Below are 25417 nucleotides of genomic sequence, written 5' to 3'. Positions count from 1 at the left end.
ACTCAATAACACAAAAAGCTTTCTGTTGAGCGGTCGCCATCTTAGCATCAACTGACGCTGACGCCTAGTCAACAGCGCCTCAAGTGAACAAATGTACAACTAAATGAAACTTTATAGCTCCCTTAATTCGCTGACAGATAGTGCTTAGCTCTGCCTTTTGTCGTTGCAGAGTTTTAAATTCCTAAAGTTGTGGTATTCTTTTTGAATCACCCTGTATATCTTACTGTTTAGCACGTAGTAATTAGTAACTGCCAATTTTCAGAGTTAACTTCTTGTATTTGCTTATAGGTCACAAAACACAGAAAATGATGTCACTACTTCATCCAAGATAACTACTCTCTTCACCTCTCTTCACTTGAGCAAAGGCCTAACAAACAGCAATGTGAAAACTATTGCTCGTAAACTTTCATTAGTCTACAACACAATCTAAGCTATAGGAGCTTGGACTGTGCGATCCAACTTTCAAGAAAGGTGTCCACTAAATTCAGTGCAATTCAAAACAAATTGTGGATTTCATAGAACAGGCAGACGAAACTGCAGTGGATATCCATAGGTTGTTAAAAAACTCACCAAGGTCAGATAATTTGAAGATCAGTGACATATCATCATACAGTGCTGATAGTGCTAATATAAATTATGGAAACCACCATTCAGTCATGAAACTATCGAGTAATGAGAATGAAAAAGTCATCAAAGCCAGCTGTTTTAACCAAGTGCTTCATAATGCCATGAAACATGCATGCAATTGTTTACAATATGTATATGTTGAAGTGTTAGTATTGATAATATATAGTCACTTTTTCTGTTCTGTCAAATGAAGGGAAATGTTAAAATCATTTTTTTGGATTTGTTGATTTTGAATGCGCTGAAATCCTCCAACTAGATGGTTCTCTCTCACACCTCCTGTAGAAAGGCTTTTAAAAAATTTGGAACCAATAAAAAGCTATTTTAAAAGCATAGATATTTCAGACTGCCAAAGTTTTGAAAAAGTATTTCTGCAATGAAAATATAGAACTAGTCAGGCTTATATTAGTTTCTTTGTGAATATTGGAAATGTTTTCAATAGAAAATCAAAGTAATTGGAGGATTCCGATCTTAGTATTATGGAATCTCATTAAGCTGTCCAGCTTAGTAAAGTTAGACAGAGAAAGGAAGATAGATTTGTCAGTGTAGTATGCATAAATTGTTAACCACTGTTCTTGATTCAAATCTGAAATTTAATAGTGAGAACAACTTCATTGAATTCTACGATTTTTTAAATTGTTACTTAGTTAACAAATCTGATGATAGTTTAAAGTGTTTAAACACACTATGTCTAAAAAGAGAATTAATATGCAATGGCATGCATGAAGTTGTGGAATGTGTCAAGGTGGATTGTGTGAATGAAGATGAATTATATTAGAAATTTTGTAGTTCTAATGATTCAATTAAATGCGCTGTCTCTTTAGAGCAGGGGCGGGCAGGAATCCTGCACGTGTGCGATGCACTTGCAAGTGTGCAGTTAACAGGTGTTCTGCGTGCACACAGGGGCAAGCCGACCACCCGCTTCTCTCCACTCCCCACCATACCATCTCTCCGCTTCTTCCTCTTGCTGTGGAAAGTCATGATAAAAATCTACTACACGTCTTGCCAAAAGGAACTTGTCTCTCAGACGAGAATTATGCTGTAGAATCTACATTGCAGATCTATTAATTCCATTTGCAAACTGGAATGAATATCATCTACAGAAACAGCAAATTGTCTCGAGAACTATTCAAAACCTTGGGATAAGTGTGGTATATCCCAAAATTGCTTGAGAAATTCTTCTTTTATTGCACTAAGTACGGGAACATATTGAAATTTATTATAATGGCGTTCAATATTAAACTTCCGCTGACCAGCGAGAATACTATCACATATTATACATTTTGAATTATCACGTTTTTGCACAAAGAAAAAATGATTCTCCCATTCCTTTTTAAAAGATAGCAAATCTCCACTTCTCTGTTTCCTTGATTCACTCTGCATTTTCTGGTTCTTGAAATACAACGTTCACTACGTAGTGGTTGCTTCACTTCAACGTCCGCAGCTTAGCCTGGTACTACACTGCCGCAACCTGCCGGCTGTCGTCACTGTCCTGTTTTGCACGCGAGTAGCACAGGTGCAGCGCTGTGCGCTCATGAGCCGCGTGCAACGTTTGCCCGCCCCTGCTTTAGAGGGTAGCGTTAGCCAGAAGGGGATAAATGTTTTAACAACTTTGCAATCAAATAATGTGAATTTTGAAACTTTGGTACGCTGGTAGGTTATATTCTGAGAATACCAGGAAATAATGCTCACTTCAAGAGAGTATTTTCTCTTATGAATAATAACTGGACAGTCTAAGGAACAGAATTAGTACAAACTTAATTAAATCTGAACTGCAAGTTGCCATGAATTTTCTTTATTAATGCAATGAATTCTTTGAATTTTCTAAAAATGATGTAAAACTATTGAGTGGGGCAAAATCTGTTGCAAAATATGTGTAAGTATTTCCGATGTGTAAATAAGTAGTTATCTATTACACATACTGCTTTGATTTTTGGTGAAGTTACTTTTTGTCATTGATATAAGTATTTCCCTTACTTTCTTTTAAAAAAAGCTGGTCACCCTATATACAGTTTTGTCATGATGTATAGACTGTAGTTGTATGCATACTGAACATCATGAAAATAGTAAAGCATGCACAAATACACCAAATGGTAGAGTCTCTTTTGACATGATGGCATGATGAATTTTTTACTGACACATTTTACACCATTTTCACTGTCTATAGTATGCATATAACTGGTGTTTATACATCATGAAAAAACTGTTTGTGGGCTAATTTTCAAATCTGAAGATGTCAATGATTTGTCAAAAATTATAATTTAATAACTAAGTGATGTTCTCATAATAAATAATTATATGATAAATAAATCTCTTTAACTTTTCTCACTATTTTATTCATGTTCACATATTGTGACTTATTATACTCTTTTTCTGTCAAAATGAGTTCGATTTTAACTTCAGTAAACTTTACTTTCTAATTATTCTTGCAGCACAGATCCTGCTCTAATAATAGAATAAGGTATTGGTATATTTCATAACCTGTCACATGTTTCCCTGTATATATTTAGCTCTTGACTGTGATGGCACTGGTTTTGTATTGATACATCTTATTGAATTATTGTGACTCTGCTATGAAGAAAATTGAACCGAAAACAGAGAATTTACTTTAGTTTTTGGTTTCTGTTGCCATCATATGTATTTCCATGTGACACACAACAAATTCAAGATTCATATTAGTCTTGTTCTGCAAGTTACCAAACAGTTTAAAGGCAGTATCAGCTTACTATGAAATCAGCTTTCGAGATAGTCCACTTATGTTATGGGAATCTGGAATTACATTCCTTCAAAATATTTCTGACAGAAGACTTTACAACTCCTTTTACCCACGTATGTAAGCAGTTATGTGCAGCACCATAAACTGACAGAAATAATTTTAGGCACTGTACACTGGAGTCAGGAACTGGGCTGAAGGAGTTGTGAAGGAAGTCCCTCTCCATTAAGGTACAAATGAGCAATACAAATTTTATTTGATGATCTGTTTTGTTTTTTGATTGTTACAGTGAGAGACTTTTACAATTAAGTGTTACAACAGTTTCAGTGGAATACATTTCTTTAATAAAAAAAAAATAAACACTTGAAGAATCAAGGGAAAAGTATATTTCGCCTTCCCCATACGACCTGCAGATTTCTCATTCTTTCAATGCTCATTGACAACTGAGTAAATTGAATTACACCAAAAAGTAACAAAGGGTATTTCAGTAAGTTTTCCCTAGATTTCAGTTACTTAATACAAATCTCAGACTGTGATTTACATCACATTTCATTTCTACAAGGACTTCATGTATAAATAAAAAAATAAAACATACAAACTCTTAAATAATTTATTTCAAACAGTTGTGCAATCTCAAATTGTCCGTTACATAACTGTTAACAGTCTTTCAGACAAATACAACCTGGCCGAGTCCAGAAATCATTCTCAACTAAACACAGTAATTTATCTTTCCAGGTGACTTATTTGACATTTATTTACATTACATACATATATATAGATACATTCCATTCTCAGAAAACATTACTTCGGTTACATCTTATGGGAATCGCAAGGGGTAGGGAAATGACACAAAACTTACAGTATTCCGATGCACAGTAAGTCAGGAGGAAGGGTACTGATATTACACTTTTTGTGGGAGTTTGGTACACACAGAAGATAATTGTCAGATATTTCACTACAACATACAACAAATATAGACCAAACCAAGGAATTCATGGCAGTCAGCTCTTGCAGAACCTGCGTTTCACTCAGTTTCTGAAACTGACTACCAGTGGTCTCCTTTAGTTCAATTCATATGCATTTAATGTGGATACATATCTTATATAATATAACATCCAGTTTACAACTCTGCTCTGAACATATAAATTTTATATAATGTAACATTGACTGACAATCAGTAGTTTTACACAAATTTGCATAATTTGACATCCATGTTAACTTATGCAGTTACACAAAGGGAACACACAGCACGATAAAACCAGGGGAACATATACGATTCTACAACTAATGAGGGGTAGCATCAGATAAGCCATCATTTTCTATTTGTCAGCTAGGGGGAAGGGAGTGGCATCAGGTAACGGAAGAAATGCGTGATCAGCGAGTAGGAGAGGCTTCCATCAACATCAACACCGACATAAAGGAATGTGTGTCCATCTGCGTTGTTCGATCACAGATGTCTCTTATATTACATCTTTAGTCACCATTCTCATTGTGGATCTCTCCTAAAGGATTTCACATTTAAAACTTTGGAGTACACTAATTGTGAAATTATTACACTTCATTTTTAGGTGACCAACACCAAATCACATCGAAAGTACCCAAAACTTCTACAGTTCACTGAGCAGGAAGAGCAAGGGATGGCCATACAATGAAAGATAATGCATATTATTACACGTTTTCAGATAGTATCAAGCACAACCTACTTATTCCTAGTTTCAGCATACAATGGCAGGGATTCAATTATTTCTCATCACAAGATCGAGACTCATTCCACAGAAAGTAGTTGCCTAACATTCGCTGTAGGCTGTGACTGCCGGAGACCCATAAGGATACTGGTGTTCACGATGTTCGCGGTGCTCACGGTGGTGATGCCGCCGGCGATGGTGGTGATGGTGATGGTGAGACTGTTGCTGTGGCTGAGATTGTGGCTGTGACTGTGACTGTGGTTGTGACTGTGACTGTGGTTGTGACTGTGGCTGAGACTGTGCATGTGCATGTGCATGTGCATGTCCATGTCCATGTCCATGTCCATGTCCATGTGAATGTGAATGTGGCTGTGGCTGTGAATGTGGCTGTGGCTGTGAATCTGACTGTGACTGTGAATGCGACTGTGAATCTGACTGTGAGTGTGGATGTGGCTGTGACTGGGTCTTGGACTGTGACTGGGTCTTGGACTGTGACTGGGGCTGTGACTGTGACTGGGGCTGTGACTGTGACTGGGTCTTGGACTGTGACTGGGTCTTGGACTGTGACTGGGTCTTGGACTGTGACTGGGTCTTGGACTGTGACTGGGTCTTGGACTGTGACTGGGTCTTGGACTGTGACTGGGTCTTGGACTGTGACTGGGTCTGTGGCTGTGACTGTGACTGTGACTGGGTCTGTGGCTGTGGCTGTGACTGTGGCTGTGGCTGTGGCTGTGACTGTGACTGTGACTGTGACTGTGACTGTAGTTGTGGCTGTGTCTGCTGATGCTGCTCTTCACAATCCTGTGGATCGTACCCATGAATTCCATAGTCACGAGTGTCGTAGTCGCGAGGGTCGTAGCCACCAATGCCATAATCATAACTATTAGCTTCGTAGTCACGTGGATCGTAATCACATGAATCGTAACGTTCAGGTTCCAGATGGCAAACAACTGTCTCACCATCAAGTACAGCAACTGTGCGAGCATTGCGTGCACGTGGTGTAGTCATGTCACGATCGCCACCCGAGATTAGTGGCCTGTGGTCCAGGCCACCGACACTACCACCCCTCAGTGTCCCAGCAGTTGTACCCACACCTCCACCACGCCGCCGTGAACTACTTCCTGCACCTCCGTGCACAGGCACGACACCTGCTCGTCGCCCGACCTCCTCGTAGACGGGATCGGCATCACGGATTTCAGTGTAAGTGTGGTTCCAGGGACTAGGAGAACGTGGTGCTCCACTGACATTCCCAGCAGTACGGGCTTCCCTGTCCCGCACAGCCGGTTGCAGACGTAACGTACTCGGGTTAGCACTTGTCCCAGAGTCCTCTTGCTCAGAGCCACCGTGTCCAGAATCACGGCTGTACGATTTAAACGAAATGTTCTGCAAATGGAAAAGAACATGTAAGTATGTTGCTGAAACAAGTATATTCGTACTGTAACAAATATTTATTGCCGAGACCTCATCTGTATGTTACACAGTGGCATAACATTGTACACTGATACATGAATTCGTGTATTCAGAAAATAGCTCTTCTTTTAATAATTATCATGTGCTTGCAAGTCTGTCTAATATGTAAAGGGTACAAATAAACAATGATTAACAAAAGAATATTTCCTGAAATGGCAGCATTGTAAGAAGAATACCCAAAACAAACACTTTTTATTAGAAAATATTTATGAAAAACGTGTGTTATTTTACTGAGCAGAGGAATTAAAGTGTGTAACAGTTTTGTACATACTTAAATCCTATTTTCAGGAAATACTGACAAAATTTCCAACTGACTGTATATCCTCATCCCTTTTCTTATACACGACATAATTAATCAAAGTAATGGCAGTTATAAGTCACAACATTCATTACTCTGCCCTCCCCTGTGGTGGTTTAGTCTACAGTTGGCACAAAAATAAATGCTCCTGTTCATTAAATTAACATACAACTAATTTTTTAACAATTCCTTGTCACTTCTTCCTGTGTATCAGTGGATAAATATCGGATTTCAAGTCGTGGAGCTGTAGAAGGAAAAGCAAATTATGTTCCTGCACTAGTTTCCTATGCACTTTCTTAGCTCTTTCTCTTTGGTGCTTGTCACACAGAACTTCAGCTTCTCCCAGGCACATATTTTAACACTAGTGTCGCTGCTACAGTGCAATAGAAATTTCTGTTTTTGCAGTACACACACAATTATTTATAAAATTAATATAAAATTGAACACACAATAATTATATGAAAAAGAAATATAGTTACTGCATAACTAAGAAGTGTGTGTAAATTAAAAGACTAATGTTATTGTACATCATATCAAACTATAAATTTCTTGAACTGATTTTCTCCATCCCACTGCAGCACATAAATTTGCTAAGACTGGCACATGCAGTAGAAATTAGTGATACGACTGTCACCATATCCAGCAGCAGTGACTGCAAACCAAGCCCCCAAAGCGCTGCCTTGCTGTTGCACACCTTAGGCAGTTCATTCTAAGAGAAACATGCAAATAACCGTGGCCCGTGTTTAGTGTGCCAGCATCAAGATAGGCTTTAATTTAATAAGCAAAACTGAAGCACTTGAAAACTGTTTTAGTAGTTAATGTAGCCATGAATGTGTGCAGTATCAAGTGAAAAACTTTTTAAATCTGTCTACATGAACCACCACCACTGATTTAAGTTTAGAGCATGCATAAGTATAGATATCTGAGAAAACAGTGATATAGCTCTCTTCAAAAGTGTCTACTGTAACCGATAATCAGACAGTCTGATGGTTATATGTTGGTTGGACAGTCTCTTGACAAAATAATAGAATCTTTATATAACTATCTAAGTCTGCCTTTTTCAGTGGTGTCAGTAATTTACTACTCATAAACCATTAATTATTTTTTTAAGTCAAGTACAGTAAAATGCAGTCACAAATATCAGTCTTCACATTTCTGATTTGTGTGTGTGTTACTGCTCAAAGATAGTTCAAAAATCTTATTAAAATTGCATCTGAAATAATTAGTTTAATAAGGGACAAATTCCAAATACTGTTGCAAGTCATAGTTTTAGAATTTCTGAATTAAATTTTCTGTGTTCATCATTATCACAGCACTATTCTTTAAAAAAATACACTGTTTGAAACAAAACAAACACATAACAGTTCAACGAAAGCATGAATAAGTCCTCTGAAATGCAACATTTCATCATTTGTTCTTAAAAGAACAGAAATCTTTTAATGGAAAATGTGAGTACCCTTGTGTAAGTGGAGGGTACTGATATGTTGCACCTAATTAATTTCCTTTTGGCGTGTAAACCATTTCCTGATGAAGAACCTTGGTTTGTTTCCTTCTGACCAAGTACAAATGAAGAGACTGCTTACTTTAATTGTGTGTGCCTATACACAAAAATTATATTTCTATCAGAACATATAAAGTAAAAACTAAGTTAAACTAACAGGATTTTTTGTCTTTACCTAAACAATTTGTAGCACTGCTTATAATATTGAAGTTTGTGAATAGTCATGTTAAGCAAATGCTGAATTGCTCCTTCATTTGTTAGCTACTTACCTCTCTCTCTCTCTCTCTCTCTCTCTCTCTCTCTCTCTCTCCCTCTCGTGTGTGTGTGTGTGTGTGTGTGTGTGTGTGTGTGTGTGTGTCCTCCAAAGAGCATCTCACCCATTACGGTCGATAAAATCCAAAACATCGACTTTCAACTCACCGCATGTCAAAGAAAATCATTCATTCAATGATACTAATATAGTACATTGCAGAGAATATACTACCATAAATCTTCAAAGAAAAGAAGTTCTGCTAAACTAATTTAGAGAAGACCTTTGATACACAAAGTCTGATCAACTCTAATGTTTTGTTAAAAAATAGCTACATAAAATGAAAATGTCTACTAGACAAAATAAGGCACAGAATTATCATACTGCATTTCCCTTCTACTCTCTTCACTGTTGCCACCACTGTATGTACAGTCACTCATTATATGAATGTAGACTTACTTACAGCTAGCACTTATTTTACTTGGTAGCATACCTCCCAGAAATGACAGTGATTTGATTTTGTGTTCCAGTCAGGCACAAAGTTTTAACTTGTGACAAATTACCATTCCAGTGCATATTCCACAAATATCTCATCATTTTTCAGTTCCTAATTTATGCAATTATCTGCTGCTTAACACTTAGACTACTCTACAACGAGAGTTATCTTCTGAAATACCATTATTCCTATTTCACTGTGGATTTTCCATTGTTGTATCATAATTTTGATCGAAAGGTAGTCAGTGTACCAACAAGCAAGTGACTAAAAATACGGATTACTAATTTTTACTATTACTAAACTGTTCCACAACATTTAAATGTAAAATTGTTGTACTTAAAAGGACTCTGTTGTTAGAATGCTATGACAAGAAGGAAAAACCACTCTAGATTACTACATCTTTACAGTAAAGATCTCTTTCGGTGACAAGGTACAAGAGATCTGCAGCTACTCTACTCATCTTAAGAAACTCCCAGTTTTAAAAATCAATCTATTATTTATTAGTTGATGTACACTTAAATTTAGCAAAAGGCTTTAGGTGACAGCTACTACTACCAACACCCATTCTTCCTGAAGTACAAGAACAAAGTTACTACACCACCTGTTTTGAAATAATTGTTTCAGGAAATGTGGAGGACTTCATTATAACTATAATCTGTATTTTTACATTTTTAAAATTTCATAACAAATTAAAATTTCATGGTCTTTATATCTGTACAGTCATCAACAAATATGAATCATTTGAATAATACTTAACTAATGACATAAATGACAAATACAAGTATGAAAAACAACAATAAGGATGAACCAAATACAACATTTTAACTTAAATGCATGAACACTTAGCAAAAATGAATGGATCTAAGCTTGCATGTCTTCCCATATAATAATTCTGGTTTTGTAGGGTGTGATGATGGTCATAGTGAGGTGTGCTGGCAGGGAAATAATAAAACCATAAAATGAATGAATTTCACACCAAAAGCTGTATAACAGAATGTATGCCAATAAAAAAATTTGCAAAATTCTACAACAGAACTTTTTCTCCCAATCTTTTCCATTTGTTATACACTAGAATAAATTATTTCTATGCTAGGTACTACAGTTAAAAACAAAAAGTAATTAAGAACATCCAGAACTTAAAGAGCTCTAAAAAGCAGTATTTTCACCATAGAAATGAACTGAAAGAACTGTTGTTATGGAAAGACAAGCTCTGTGTACTTGCTCCACATAGTGACACGCACAATTAAAGAACATTACCTAGAAAAGAAATAAAGAAAATTTGAGAAACAGTTCAAACAACTGAGTTTAACTTGTGAATTGGCTTGTTTCTGTTGATGAGAAGGAAAAAAGTGTAATACAATTAACACTTTGAAAAATTTAACTATCATTTCTCAGTTTCCATTCAGTTATTGACTGTACATGAGAAAGGAAAATTGTAAAGTTCTTAGTAATTGGTTTTCAGTCACCAGGGAAAATAAATGAAGACTATTTCTCCACTAAAAAATGGGGGGAAGCATATAGAATATTGCAGCCATCGCGTAAATCAATAATATTTGTTAAAATTCCGTCTGCTTTGGATTTTACTAACAACAAAAGATCAAACAGCATGTAAATGAGATCATGTAAAAATTCTTCCTATTCCACTCGTATTTTTGTAATTCTCCCATTCTATGCATATTTCGTACCCGCAATTCATATTACCCAGAGAAGTTATATGATGTTATTTTTGAAAAGTCTAACAATAACAGATAACTCTGCAGCTGAGTAAGTTGTGCATATATGTAAAAATCAAACAAAAAGTTTTGGAACGGGTGGTACTTCATCTTGATCAATTACTATTTGCACAGTTATATGCTGGAAGAGAGTGAGGGTTGTAACAGGTCAACAGACATTTGGAATTAGTGGTATTATCAGTGAAGCAAGTTATGGCCACAACAATTTGTGGAAGAGGTACCAGTTTTCAGTCAGGTATTAGAATGTGGCATAACAAAAAATGTACAAGTAGCAGCAGCTTAACAAAGACTCACCACATGTTCTCTCCATTAGTAAGGTAGTCTTTTGAGATGGAATGTGACATGTTTAGGAATTTTTTGAATGTGTACATTAAACAGACTGCACATACATGTAGTGCTCCAATGGCTATATGCCATCAGAAGATGAAAAACAAACCTAAGGGAACGAACAGGAATTTAATAAACAAACCTAAATCAAACAATGAATCTGCTTAAATTCTTCTTAGGTTTGCAGCCAGGTGGCTTTACTAAAAGGTCATGATATTTTGCTACACAGTATTACAGGTTTCATCAAATGATGCAGAAACATTTTGGAAAAGAATGAATTTGAAATCATATTTAACTGATGAGTGTGCAAAATATTGTGCTCTTTCAACACTATCAGGCTGCAAGCTTGAGAGGTATACAAATAATTATTATTCCATGAAACTTTATAGGGTACAACAAATATCTGCTTTCAAATGAAATTATATTGAAATAACACTGACCAACACAATCCACAGCAGTCCTAACAGAATTAGTACAGACAATAGTGCTACAGCAGAATGTCTTGCCATGAAAAATAGGAAAAATATGCCCATGTTTCAGTACTGAGAACAGCAATTTGCAGCACCATATATTATTATATGAATTTAATTTCTCACTTTATAATAAACAACTACATTTAGCTATAGACATCACCACTGCCAAATACTGTCATCGACATTTTAACATGGCCAGAGACAAATAACACCTTGCTTCAAATAAAGAGTAAGGTGCTTTTACAGAATTAAGAAGAAATCTGACATATGTCTGTTTTTCACTGATCAAGTCAAGATATGAAGGAAGCACCAACACTATCACTCTGTTTAACATAGTGTTGTAACATTCAGGTCATCTTCTGCCACTAAATGTCTAATGACATACTATAATGGGAGACACAACAAGCACATCATAATTTTCCGAACATAAGGACCTTCCAGGAATAACCAGGCAGAAACAATGTTAAATATTCAAAATGTAATTGGTAGCTTCAATGAACTGTCTAGAGAAGTCCTTACACTTCATCTGATACTTCTTTCATATTACAGAATATTTATTGTGTTACTCAAATTAAGTTGCATGCTGAAATGCTAAAATGTTGCAATAAACCAACAAATGGGGCTAGGGAAGAATGTAATGGACCTGACTCGAGGGTGAAATCTAATCCCAATGATATTTTCTTGTTCCTTTCAGTTAACTTTGAGTGTTTACAATTATGTTTGGCATGAATATGGTTTTGTGTATGTCAAAAATGATACAACTCAATTTCTAACATTCTTACCAAGAATTCCAGCTATATCATCACTTTCCCACTTCACTTCAATTTGCATCTCTAGTCATAAAACATATAAAATTGATTTTACACAAAAAAGTATAATAATTCTTTATGGGCTGTACACCTCAACAATTTCAGTTCAGTTCACAACTTGAACTTTTCTTTCCATATTCCATTTGCTTTGGGTTTCTTCCCTATCAGTCAGATATCTACAACACAGAAAGGAGCACAGAGCTCAGACAGGTTGCTTATAGGATGCACGAAGGAAAGGGTCTGGCAGCGTGCACGGTCACAAAGACTGACGCAGAGAAGCATGCACGTTAGGCTCACCTTCGACATCAAAGTTTTACGGAGCGATGCCAGGTGCCCAGTGGAGGCTGGGGCCAAGGTTCGGAGAGAAATGGTATTTGATTTAGGTTCTGATACTTCATGTTCTGAAAGGACAGGGCAGTGAAGGGGGGAAACACACACCTCGACGGCCGGTTCCACATCTATCCGGATGTCGCTGTTGAGACCGTCGGCTGCAGTGCCGAGGCAGTCGTGACTCCGCAGTGTCAGCACATACTGAAACACCCACATACCTCAGCCAGCACCTCACATGAACGTGTACGTGCAGCCACTGCTAGTCCCGGTTCTTCAGCAGCAGTTTTGAAACATGATGGATGAGACATTCAAATAATTCTGAACCTTACATCTACAACTTCAAACTAAGTTGTCAGATATTTCAAATTACTCAAATTAAGAAGACACCGTGTGTGTTTTGTGATGAATGTCTGTTGTTAGTGAGAATGTCTAATGATCTGAAAATATGAAATAATGTTACAAACAGAAATGGTGTCACCCACAAGTCACCACTTTCGATGGATGACGTTTCTGGCCAAATAAAGAAAACTGTGTGCCTCAGTCTTAATAACATCTCGCTACTGTAATACACATATCTTGGCAAGACAGTTTTATGTTGACTGCTTTGTTATTGTGGATGCAGTCTTACCACACCATATAACAACTTCAAGTAAGTTGCACGAAACCATAAAAGAACAAAGTTGAGAATATACAATGAAGTTGATCTTTACGACATACCAAGGAATACTACTAGATTTAAGACATGTAGACAAAATACTGCAACAGCAGATGACCTACACAAAATAAGCTTTTCAAATCCAAATACCATAACAGAGTTCTTTACTGTCAAACAAAGAAACATTTTACCTTAAAAGTTGGCAGTATAAGTAAGGGTGGAAGAACGGAAAAGATTTCATGAAACGGTTGCAAAAGTAACCTCATACATGTAGCACACACATGGAGAACATCCATTTTATAAATGCTCTGCAGTATCTTTTGCAAGCAATTTTACTAATGAGAAAAATCTACACTCCAACCAGATTATTAATTCCTGTGTATTGTGAGTGAACTTTCTTTTCCACGGAGTGAAGACAGTCATCATCTTAGACCACACTTTCTCTTCCAAATATAAATTCTGAATCAATGTAAGATAATATGAAATATAGAGGCTACAGTCCTGAAAGTAATAGACTCAAGCTATGAATCTAAAGTTATCTGAAGTATTGTATGATTAATACACACACTTTCTATCACAGTGTGTTCACAAAGAAAACACACATAACAAGCATATTAAAAAAATTTCTCTCGCAGAGCAAGTTATCAATGGAATGAAGTAACCATAAAGGGTATTTCCCATAAGTATATGTGAAGTCACTGATATGGCCAAATAACTATTTTCATGACAAGACCATATGAAAAAGAATGGGGAAAAAGAGGGACTGGAAAAAAGAGCACATTGGCTGAAGTGAAGAAAGGGGAGATGGTATAAATTTGATCTCTCACAGTAACATCCTTATCAGTTCAGACACAGATTACACTGTGTTACAAAGAATGAGGATGGAAGAGCCATGCATTACTATTGAATTATCACTTGCTTAAAGCACTGAAGTGCTGAACCAAGTAAGAATCAAATACAAAGGAAAAATTCTCATGCTAAAACTTCACTAATGTCCGTCTCAAATGGAATACAATAAAATCTGTCTGCAACAAAATGTGTAATACATATACCATAGAGAATTTCTGTGAATGTTGATTAAATCATGAAAAGTATTACGGTTCATAGTATTGCAAAACGTAAGGAATTGTATTGAAAATAGTGGGTTACCCTTTGTGTGAAACCAAACACATGTATAATGTTGAATGAACTGAAAATGTAATTTGAGTATAATAATTATTGGTCTTGTAGGCTTAGTGTTGGTACACAAATCCATTGTTTAAATATCTTTGTACAAATATTACCTGACTCAATTAAATCTTACATACAGAAATATATTCTTATATTCAGTATCATAGTGCCACAGTTGCTAGATCTGTTCTTCCATTCCAGGCTCCAAAATTGCTTCAGTTTCCAGAAGCAACTATGGCACTGCAGAATCACATCATATTTGATGTACACTGGTTTAAGTAATACTTACAAACAACATGTTATAATTTAGTTTTCCCTTCTCATTTATAAGGCTACAAAAGTGGCACAAATGTTATATACACATGGGCACAGCATTCACGTATCAGTGTATTCAGTTCTATAGATGAAAGCTTTCTTGGTAGAACATGTTTTATCTGTGAGCATAATGACAGTCAGTAGCTCATATTTACTCAGTTTCAGCAGACTTTTGAAGCACATGGTATTTTTATCAGTAAAGTACTCCAAAAAGCCCACAGAAGTGCCGACCCAGCCACTCCCAACACCACACGGTGCAGCGCAGCGCAACCGTTAGCTCCGTGCCGACATGCAAAAGCCACTACACTAGGCGAGGCAGGCAGATTAAGGCGGGCCCCACCACAGCGGTCGAGCGGTCACTTCGACGGGGCCTGGCCGCCCGACAGAATTGCCACAGCATTACCTTGAGCGTGCCGGGTCGCAGGGACGGGGGCGCCGGGGCTGTGGTGGGGCCGCGCCCGAGCGAGCGCCCGCGCCGAAGTCGAGGTACCCACGCTAGTGCCGTGCGGTGACAGGGCCGAACTGTCCGTCGAGTGAGAGTTGGGATTGTTGGCAGCATAACCCGAACCAGATCCCGAGCCCGATCCGGAAGCCATGCCACGTCCTCCATGCTCCTTGGCTGCTCCGCTCCTGTTGCTCTTCTTCCTACACTGGAGCCACGGGTACCTTCGCACAAGCTTCCTGTATTCCTTTCGCACCTGAGAAAAGTCACCAGTTTTGTAATTTCTCTCAGGTTGTTAAGTTCGGCTATTCTTATTGAATACTTTACACAGGATAAGATCTGAATCTAATTCTTGTGCTGATATGTTTTGCACAAAATACAACAAATTAACACAGTTTCTATCACATGCATTTTGGGATGAGAATTTTTCTGTTTGTGCTTAAAAAAAACTCATGCTGTCGACAGCAGAAATATCATGACAGTATGCTATACTGATAAGGTAACTGAAGGAAAAGGAAAAGGAAAAGGAAAAGGAAGAAGAAGAAGAAGAAGAAGAAGAAGAAGAAGAGAAAGAGGAGGACGAGGAGGAGAAAAAACTGAACTTTTAACCTTACTCCCATAATAATGAGTTAATTAGTGGATATTAATGATTCCAAGTATATTTCAGTTCTCCTTTAAATGCAGTTATTCATTTTATAACACAGCTGATCAAATCTGACAAGATACTTTATTAGAATTACCTGAGGTAACTAAAAGCAGTGGGCAAAGATTCGAAAAAGAATTTATGTGACTAAATCTTCAATATTTTACCCCAGTGTACTACCTGCTCCTTTTTTCTAGTTGTATTCTGGTCATAACCCTACACAAAAAAAGAAAAAAAAAGAAAAAATCCTGGGTCAAATCTTAGGAGGAGCACTGGTACCAACATAATGAGGGTAAGGAAAATTGACCTAGTCCCATACTGTCACATGGGATTACATAAATAACAGCCATCAGTTCTGCACCAGATGGACACCTTGAAGCTAATGAAAATATCCACTAAAATCAAATTCCAAATATTTGTTTGTAATTTGTATCTCAATGAATTATTGGGGAACATTTGAGACTCTGCATTAATTTCACTTTCCTTGGAAGTGATATGTCCTTCAAAACACATTATCCTGGGTACACTTGCTGTGAGTCAGTATCCATTAAATGTTGCTTTCTACAAACTGACACTGAAATTATTTGTCTGTCTGTCTGGCAAGACAGGAAGCGAATTCGGCTTCTGAAGGTTTTTTTGTTTTTTCTTGTGTGTGTGTGTGTGTGTGTGTGTGTGTGTGTGTGTGAGTGAGTGAGAGAGAGAGAATGAGGAGATGAGGAGGGAGGAAGGGGATGGGAGGAAGTAGCTTCTCTCGCCTGCCACTCACTGGGTTACACTCATGGCTTTCCCAGAAAAACGCCATTCCATTGACTCTACATTGTTCCTCTCCTTTTTCAGTCATTAATCACAAACTGTAAAGATAAGTTCCTTTCCTGCTCAAATAATGGACAGCAAGCACAATTCTGATTCCTGCACCATATATTCTTTGAAGCATTACATTCCCTTAGTGAAATACATACACCAAAAAACAATTTGCATCACCTACTTTCCAGGAGCTCCAGAACCTGTGCAGAAAATTGGAATAGAGATCAACATACACATCATTTCCGCCCTTTTTATTGTGCATGAAAACCACACATTGTATGTTGTACAACCATACAGTGAGACCTTCAAAGGTGGTGGTCCAAATTGCTGTACACACAGGTACCACTAATACCCAGTAGCACATCCTCTTGCATTGATGCATGCCTGTATTCATCGTGGCATACTATCCACAAGTTCATCAAGGCAATGTTGGTCCAGATTGTCCAATGATTCGGCATACATCCCTCAGAGTTGTTGGTGGGTCACGTCATCCATAAACTGCCCTTTTCAATCTATCCCAGGCATGTTTGATTGGGTTCATGTCTGGAGAACATGCTAGCCACTCTAGTCGAGCGATGTCATTATCCTGAAGGAAGGCATTCACAAGACATGCACGATGGGGGCACGAATTGTCGTCCATGAAGACGAATGCCACGCCAATATGCTACCGATATGGTTGCACTATCGATCAGAGGATGGCATTCAAGTATCGTACATCCATTATGGCGCCTTTCATGACCGTACGTCGGCCCCACAGAATGCCACTCCAAAACAGCAGGGAACTTCCACCTTGCTGCACTCGCTGGACAGTGTTTCTAAGGCATTCAGCCTGACTAGGTTACCTCCAAGCACGTCTCCAATGTTTGACTGGTTGAAGGCATATGCGACACTCATTGGTGATGAGAACATGAAGCTAATCCTGAGTGGCCTACTCGGCATGTTGATGGGCCCATCTGTGCAGTGCTGCATGGTGTCATGGATGCAAAGATGGACCTCGCCATGGACATTGGGAGTGAAGTTGTGCATCATGCAACCTACTGCACACAGTTTGAGTCATAATACGACATCATGTGGCTGCACGAAAAGCATTATTCAACATGGTGATGTTGCTGTCAGGGTTTCTCTAAGCCATAATCCATAGGTAGCAGTCATCCACTGCAGTAGTAGCCCTGGGGCGACCTGAGTGAGGTATGTCATCGATAGTTCCTGTCTCTCTGTATCTCCTCCATGTCCGAACATCGCATTGGTTCACTCCGAGATGCCTGGACACTTCCCTTGTTTAGAGCCATTCCTGGCACAAAGTAATAATGTAGACACGATCAAACCGCAGTAGTGACTATCTAGGCATGGTTGAACTACAGGCAACACGAGCCGTGTACCCCCTTTCTGGTGGAATGACTGGAACTGATCGGCTGTCGGACCCCCTCCATCTAACAGGTGCTGCTCATGGATGGTTGTTTACATCTTTGGGCGGGTTTAGTGACATCTCTGAACAGTCAAAAGGACTGTGTCTGTGATACAATATCCACAGTCAACGTCTATCTTCAGGTGTTCTGGGAACCGGAGTGATGCAAAACTTTTTTTGATGTGTGTATGAGATCCACAGAGAGGATTTAGTGATCACTTATTAATGTTCTCAAAAGATTTCTCTGATGCATTTTCTGATTTATATATTTGATTTGACATAGTAATTGCTTCAATGTTAGCTCTCCTAGAGCCTCATATACTTGTTACTATATAGCATAGTAGTTACTACAGTGACAAATGGAGATGTGTATGCTAGTATGCATGCAACACTGCTTATTTCCTAACATGTGTCACATACTGACACAGGGACCATTCACTACGTTGCTTTTCACCACAAATTTCTGTTGAGTGCATCATCAGGTTTGTGACTTGTCACTTACATTTAATCCCTGACCTCGTCTAACCATCACTTTTTGGGACAACCATCATGTTGACTTCCCCCTATGTCATAACGGAGGACAGTTCTGCCATAGATTTGTCATAGCATTTAGATACATTGAGCATAGTATTTTGGAATATTGTCCTGGTATCCCAATCAGACAAGTTCAAAAGACAGCCACAAGGCATGGACCTAGATGACAGCAGCAAGGTGGCATTGCTAATACTTCTGAGTGCTGCTCTCACTGCCTCGGTGCTCAGTGCAGGGCACACCCCATGCCTATCGGCACCTACCGTCACGCCATAAAGCTATCAGCGCAAGGGTCTGTACATCATTTGTGCTCTGACTGTGTTCTCGTATCATTCCTTGTACACATTATAGCTGGATTTCAGATATTGCTATGTTTAGGCTCTTGATTTGGTTTGCATTCCAGACTTGTCATTCTGTTGTGTTGAACTGTTGTTTGTCCATCACTGTTGTTGACTTTCATGGTTTTTGGAGACTCACCATCGACACTCCCAGCCACTGTCTCCTGGTCATGTCAGACTCTGGTAACCATAATTATAATCACCAGGAGATGGACTGCACAAATTGCACTTGTTGTAATGAGGTCCTGGGCAAGACCACAATGGTAGACTTTGTCGAGATTAATGTTTTACACTGCAGAAATAGATCACTATTTCATGGTTCACTGTCAGAAAGGATCCTCCTCATGCTCATTTATACGAAAATAACTGTAAACACACATTAGAGGCAACTAGAGTAGTAAGAACTCACACAGAGGCAGTTACAATTAACTTCCTTCTTGCTTATCCTCAAAGCCCTTGTGAAAACCATCATTTTCTGGGGAATTTCAAGTTAAAGGGGTAGTATTTTCAGAATACTGAAATGTGTTATAGGAATTATGTCTTGCATTAATTCAAGAACATATTACATGGACCTCTTCAGAAAACTTGGCACTTTAATAAATATACATATTGTGAAATACTTGTCAATGTCCTTTTTCATTAACAATATTTCTCTTTACACAAAAAAATAGTGAAAAGCATAAATATAACACCAGAGCCAAAAAACAATCACCACAAAGACCTCAAGGGGTTAACATAATTAGTAATCTGGAGTCAGATACATGGGTACATGAGTATTCAACAGCCTACCAAAGTACATTAAATATTATTTGGATAATGCAGTAGAGTTTTAAGCCTGAATTAAAGAACTTTCCAACTCCTGCTCGAGTGAACAATATCTTCTTATAAACTCTTAAAATTTAATGTTTTAGGTTATTGCATAATTAGAATTAGCTGTGTGGTAAATAACATAATGTCATTTCACTGTATTAAATGTACGTCCTTGACGTTTCTCGACTTCCAAGAGACTACTCTCCATGGCAGCCAAGGAATACAAATAATGTAATGTAATATGATAGGAATAATAAATCTTACAAACAGATGATATCTATTATTATGTGGACACTTTAATGTGGCAGTTTTAGGTTGGAGGGGGGGGGGGGGGGGATTTGAAGTATGGTTTAGTAAGAAGATACTGGTACAGGTGAGTCCCATTCTAGCAGTTTCATTGTCCTGGACAAAAAGACAAATCACCACCCCTTATTTCCAATCAAAATTAAATCATTTTACTTGAATTTTAAAAAAAAGCATATGTTTAGAAAGGAATGTAGAACATAAAACTGATAATCAGGCAGTACAAAACCTGAGAAATTAATTAAGAAATATGTGGAACTATTCAGAAGTTGTTAACCATTTAATTTTTACATGCCATTATTTTGAAAATAAAACGAAGTAAGACCAAATACGCTAAAATCACAAAAAATGTCTTTTTTTCTTTCTTCTTTCAGTTCTACAAACTATTTTTACATCATTTAAATTTAGTGGATCAGCAATTTCGAGCTCAACTGTGAAAGTGGCAAAACTGTTAACATGATTTTCTGTAGTTGAATGTAAACAGTTCTAAATTAATTTTAACTTAGAGAAACTCTTTTTGTGACTTGCTACAGTTATTGGTGTCATCAGCAATATTCTTAAAGGACTAGTAAAATATGGGTCAAAATTTAACTTTGTAATTAATCTCATTACATTGTGTAACAGAACACTCTCCACCAGTATTACCTTTCCTAAACAGTAACTGTTGATACTAGTATTATTTTTTGAATTTTGGACAGGTCAATATAAACTCAGTTGCTTTTCTGAAAACTTTCTTATAATTTTATACACAGTATGTTGTATTTCAAGCTAAAATTTATGAAACTGAATTACTTTGTAAAATGTTTTAGTCTTGATACTGCTAGTTCTGAATGTACAGTTAAAATAATGTTTTTAGAAACATGTGAAATTGTGAACTATTGGCACACTTAAAATTTCTATTACTAATTACACAATACTTTAGTAGTTACTATGTTTATTTCTGGATTCATTTATGAAATAATAATCAAAAGTAATACTGTAACAGAAACTAGTAGAAATTCATTTGTTAAGAAAAATTGTAAACCCTTTGGAATATGGTTACTTTCACAGAGTGTGAGTCTCTGATGTGATTGGACGATTTTTTTTATTTTGTGCTAGCAATGTAATTTTGGCTTTGTTAATGTGAAAAACCAAAAGACTGTATGATATACTAAAATATGAGAAAATAGAGTTATGTAAAAACAAAAATTCTGTAACAACAATCTTCAAATTTATTTAGATCACTCCAACTGCGAGGACCTAAAATGTGACACTTTCAGCTTCACGAATCAGACCACTAGACAAGAAGAACTGGAGCCAACTCTACATGACAAGTTAAGTAAACTAGAAAGTTTACTGTAATCTTCTCTCCTCTCAAATCTCCATAAAAGACTAATGTGGACATCAGGTGGGATTAAGAAGGAGGGGGTATATTACAATTGCTTAGACTTCCTTTTTTGTCGAAAGGTGCAGATACTGCTGAAATTTCCTCTGCTAACTGTAGCCCATTTATGTCTACAGAACCACCACCTCTTAAAATATATTCTAAATCCTTAGTATTTTAATAGCATTTCTTTGGATATGGTATTTAAATCATATATATTATATAAGAATTGAATATAGTTACTATGGTCGTTTATATCTATCATCTAACACATTTTGTGCTTGATCAATTGTTAAATTTTTAAAAATGTAATTATTTTGTTCTTTTGGATCTTTGATTGGTTTATCTCAAGCTTCATATGAGAACTTCCTTTTTATTATTATGGCAAATTCTTATGTGAATGGCTCACAGCTACCACTTGCCTTACCGCAAGCCATGTAGCGATAGGTCACTCAACCACGACATTGGTGTCTTGCAGCAAGAAAAGAGAACCTTGACCACCACAAAGAGTGGCAAAAATCAAGCAGATGCTCTCAATTGTGCACCAACAGGCTTTGCGCAGTGAGACATGTCATCATCATAATGAAAATTTAGATAATTGCAGTGATGAAAACCAATCACATAACTACAACTTAAATTTGATGTTTGCATGCAGTAATTTTTTTTCCTATTACTGAATATTTAACACATCATTATTATTCTCACATTTATTGCCAAAATGGTGCCTCTAAATTTTGGTGCCCTGGACAAATTTGCGGGATGACCACCCCTAAAGCAGGCCTTGTGTACAGGTCAGGCATGAACTACCACATTCCACATTCACAACCTTGTCACCATTTGCAAACAATTGCACTCTACCCATTACCCAATGCTTGGTGTACTACGTTTTGCTTCGTGTTATGCATTGCTTGCTGCTTTCTTATTTTTAAATGAGTGGTGAGAATAATCCTGGTCCACGACAGGATTCGAATGTGACCGCCAGAAGGGATTGGCAATCCCCATGATCATTATGTCATTTCTGCTTTTGCATGAGAGCAGAACATGCACAGTCATAGGCTGCCAGCTCTGTGAGAGGATGATGGAACCTTATCTCCTGCTCTGTTCCACTCCCTTCATGCGGTCTAAGTTCTCATTTGTTTACGCCTGCTATGTTATAGTGCCTGTATTCAGTCAAAACTTCCAATCAAATATTTTGGAACCGCACCAGTAGACAATGACTAAATAATACAATTAAGTATCTCTTTCTCCTTCACTTTAATTTCTGTGCACAAAGCACAAGCACAGAATTTTCCTTCCAAAAATGTGTGTAACTTTGTACTTAAAGTAAAATTAAACTTTTTTTTTTACCCTGAATGGTCTAAGCTTGGACACAATGTGTGGTTAATGTTTCTGCCAGAGGAAATACAAGATTTCATTTTAAAAAATTTAATACTTAAAATTTCACTACTACTTTTCTAGTCCAAAATCATTTATGGCTGACGTTGTCTTTTACACACAGTAACCTACAGTACACACTTCTAAGATCAAATACATCAAGAGAAAATAAAATACTTAATACAACAGATAGAATGTCTGCCAGAACAAAAGCATTTTTGCATCTACGTGCATACTCTGCACAGTATTTGGTGGAAAGTACATACTGCACCAGTGTTATTTTACCCTCTTCCCAGTTTGTTCATGGATAGTATATGGGGAAAAGAATGTCAGTACCAACTCTGTATGAACCTTAATTTCTCTCATTTAAGTGATATGGTCATTACTCAAGATATTATGGAAGGAAATACATTAGTGGAAGTAATACGTTTTTAGACTCTTTTTGGAACATGGGCTCTTGAACTTCTGTGTGGAAGGCTCTCATTGATGCATTCTTTTTTTTAAAGTGCCCCTCTTTGCAGGTTATTGACATTTCTATGATACTCTCACACCGACTAAACAAACCAGTTATCAGAAGTGCTGCTCTACTTTGAATATCTTATGTTAATCCGACTTCATAAGGGTCCCAGTCTGATGAACATTATTCAAGTACTGATCAGAGGAGGAGGATATTGGTGTTTAATGTCCCGTCGACAACGAGGTCATTAGAGACAGAGCACAAGCTCGGATTAGGGAAAGATGGGGAAGGAAGGCGGCCGTGCTCTTTCAGTGGAACCATCCCAGCATTTGCCTGGAGTGATCTAGGGAAATCACGGAAAACCTAAATCAGGATGGCCGGATGCGGGACTGAACCGTCGTCCTTCCGAATGCGAGTCCAGTGTGCTAACCACTGCGCCACCTCGCTCGGTAAAGTACTGATCAGACAAGTATTTTGTAAATGACCTATTTTTAACATTCAGATTATATGACTGTTTCACCCCAAATCATTCAAGACAGAAAGTCCTGTATATTTAATGGTTGTGACTGAAACCAGCAGCTGATAGCCAATCATGTTGGCCAATGATATTGCATCTTTTCATCTATTTATGCACATTAGATTAAATTTATGTCTGCAGGTCCCTCTGCACTTTGTAACGTCTTCCTAAAGCTGTAATTTTTCTGTACACAAATTCACTGTCTATGAACTGCCTCATAGGGCTACAGATGTTATCTGTCAGGATATTTATACACATTGTGAACAGCAACAGTCATATCACACCACTGTGGGGTACACCGGATGCTAGTTTTGCTTCTGGTAATGTTCCCCCATTATGTACGAATTAAGTTCTGTTTATTAGTAAGTCTTAATTGCAGTCACATATTAGATAACCATGTCAAACTGTATCACAGGTTTTCTGGAAGTTAATAAACTCAATATCAATCTCAGCTCTATTATCTACTGCCTTCTGGATCTCATGAACAAACAGATCAAGCTATGTTTCATGTAATCAGAAGTCTTCAATCCAAGTACATATCTCTTCAGGTAATCAGTATGCAGAAATGTTTTATGAAGTGACAGTACAGAAATGCATCAAAGGCTTTCAGGAAGCCAAGAAAGAAAAGGAGCATCCTGAGCTGCACCATCTACTGCCCTCTGGACCACGTGAACAAAAGGAGCAAGGGTTGCACAAATCATGTTGATTCTTTCATAGCATTTCGTGGTTTCCATAAAGAACATCACTGCCTATAGGTCTATGCTTAAGTCTCACAAGCTTCTTATAAACTGGAATGAGTTTTGCCTTTTTCCAGCTTTGTGGCACTCTCTTCATTGAGAATTTGTGCATTTGGATAGTAAATATGTAATAAAGGAAAAGTGTTCTGCTCCTTCTCAGAGTGGAGGTTCATTGGTGGTAGAACTGACACAAGAAATTTAAATTAAAAGTAACTGTGTCCCTACAAAATATTTCCCCTTTTTTTCTTATTTCTCCAGATGAAACAACCAATATCCAGGTGCTAAGACAGGTGACACACACTTATTTCAGTTGACTAACCTAAAATACTTCCAGCTAGAAGCCATAGAAGCAGCTAAAAAGACACAAATGTTGGTGGCTAAGAGTGATTTCCATTTCATCTACAGAAAAATGAGGTATGGCAGCAGCTTTATATATTTTAGACAAAATACTGAACCCAACATTGTAGCTAAATATAATAATGTGTCTAGTGAAAAAGTTTAGAACTGTCTATGGTTGAATTACCACGGCAAAATACAGTTATTGTTTGCCTATACAGGTCACTAGATGGAGACACAAAAGTTTTTTTTATAATCACATGGAGTAACTTTTGGAAGAAATTAATTCTATCAAGAAAAATATAATCATACATTGTGACACCAATACTGATTTCTCAAAATCCTAGACATTCAAAGACAATGTTATAAATTTGCTATAGTCGTTCAGCAAAAGCCCAGCTGTAATTGAACTAGTTTGGAAAAACAGCAACTACTGCATCTACCACTGACCAGATTCATACATAAGTGTATTCTCCTTCTTATTTAGTGCATTTCCCATTTCATATCC

The 25417-nt window shown here is 37.3% G+C and overlaps 1 protein-coding gene across 1 annotated transcript in view; it reads right to left on the bottom strand.

The window, feature by feature from the left end:
- Positions 1-3568: 3568 nt before the first annotated feature.
- LOC126249508 (latrophilin Cirl) overlaps positions 3569-25417 on the bottom strand; it is a 777653-nt gene continuing 755804 nt past the window's right edge. Inside the window, exons 18-19 of the mRNA XM_049951159.1 lie at positions 15344-15547; positions 3569-6405 (exon numbers count right to left, since the gene is read on the bottom strand). Coding sequence (XP_049807116.1) covers positions 5125-6405; positions 15344-15547 — 1485 coding nt within the window. The 3' untranslated portion in view covers positions 3569-5124. The remainder of the gene's footprint in view (positions 6406-15343; positions 15548-25417) is intronic.

Source organism: Schistocerca nitens, chromosome 3 (genome assembly GCF_023898315.1).
Source record: "Schistocerca nitens isolate TAMUIC-IGC-003100 chromosome 3, iqSchNite1.1, whole genome shotgun sequence".
In the NCBI taxonomy this organism is placed as follows: Eukaryota; Metazoa; Arthropoda; class Insecta; order Orthoptera; family Acrididae; genus Schistocerca; species Schistocerca nitens.
Note: the sequence above shows the minus strand (reverse complement) of the source record. Positions and strands in the feature narration are given on the sequence as shown.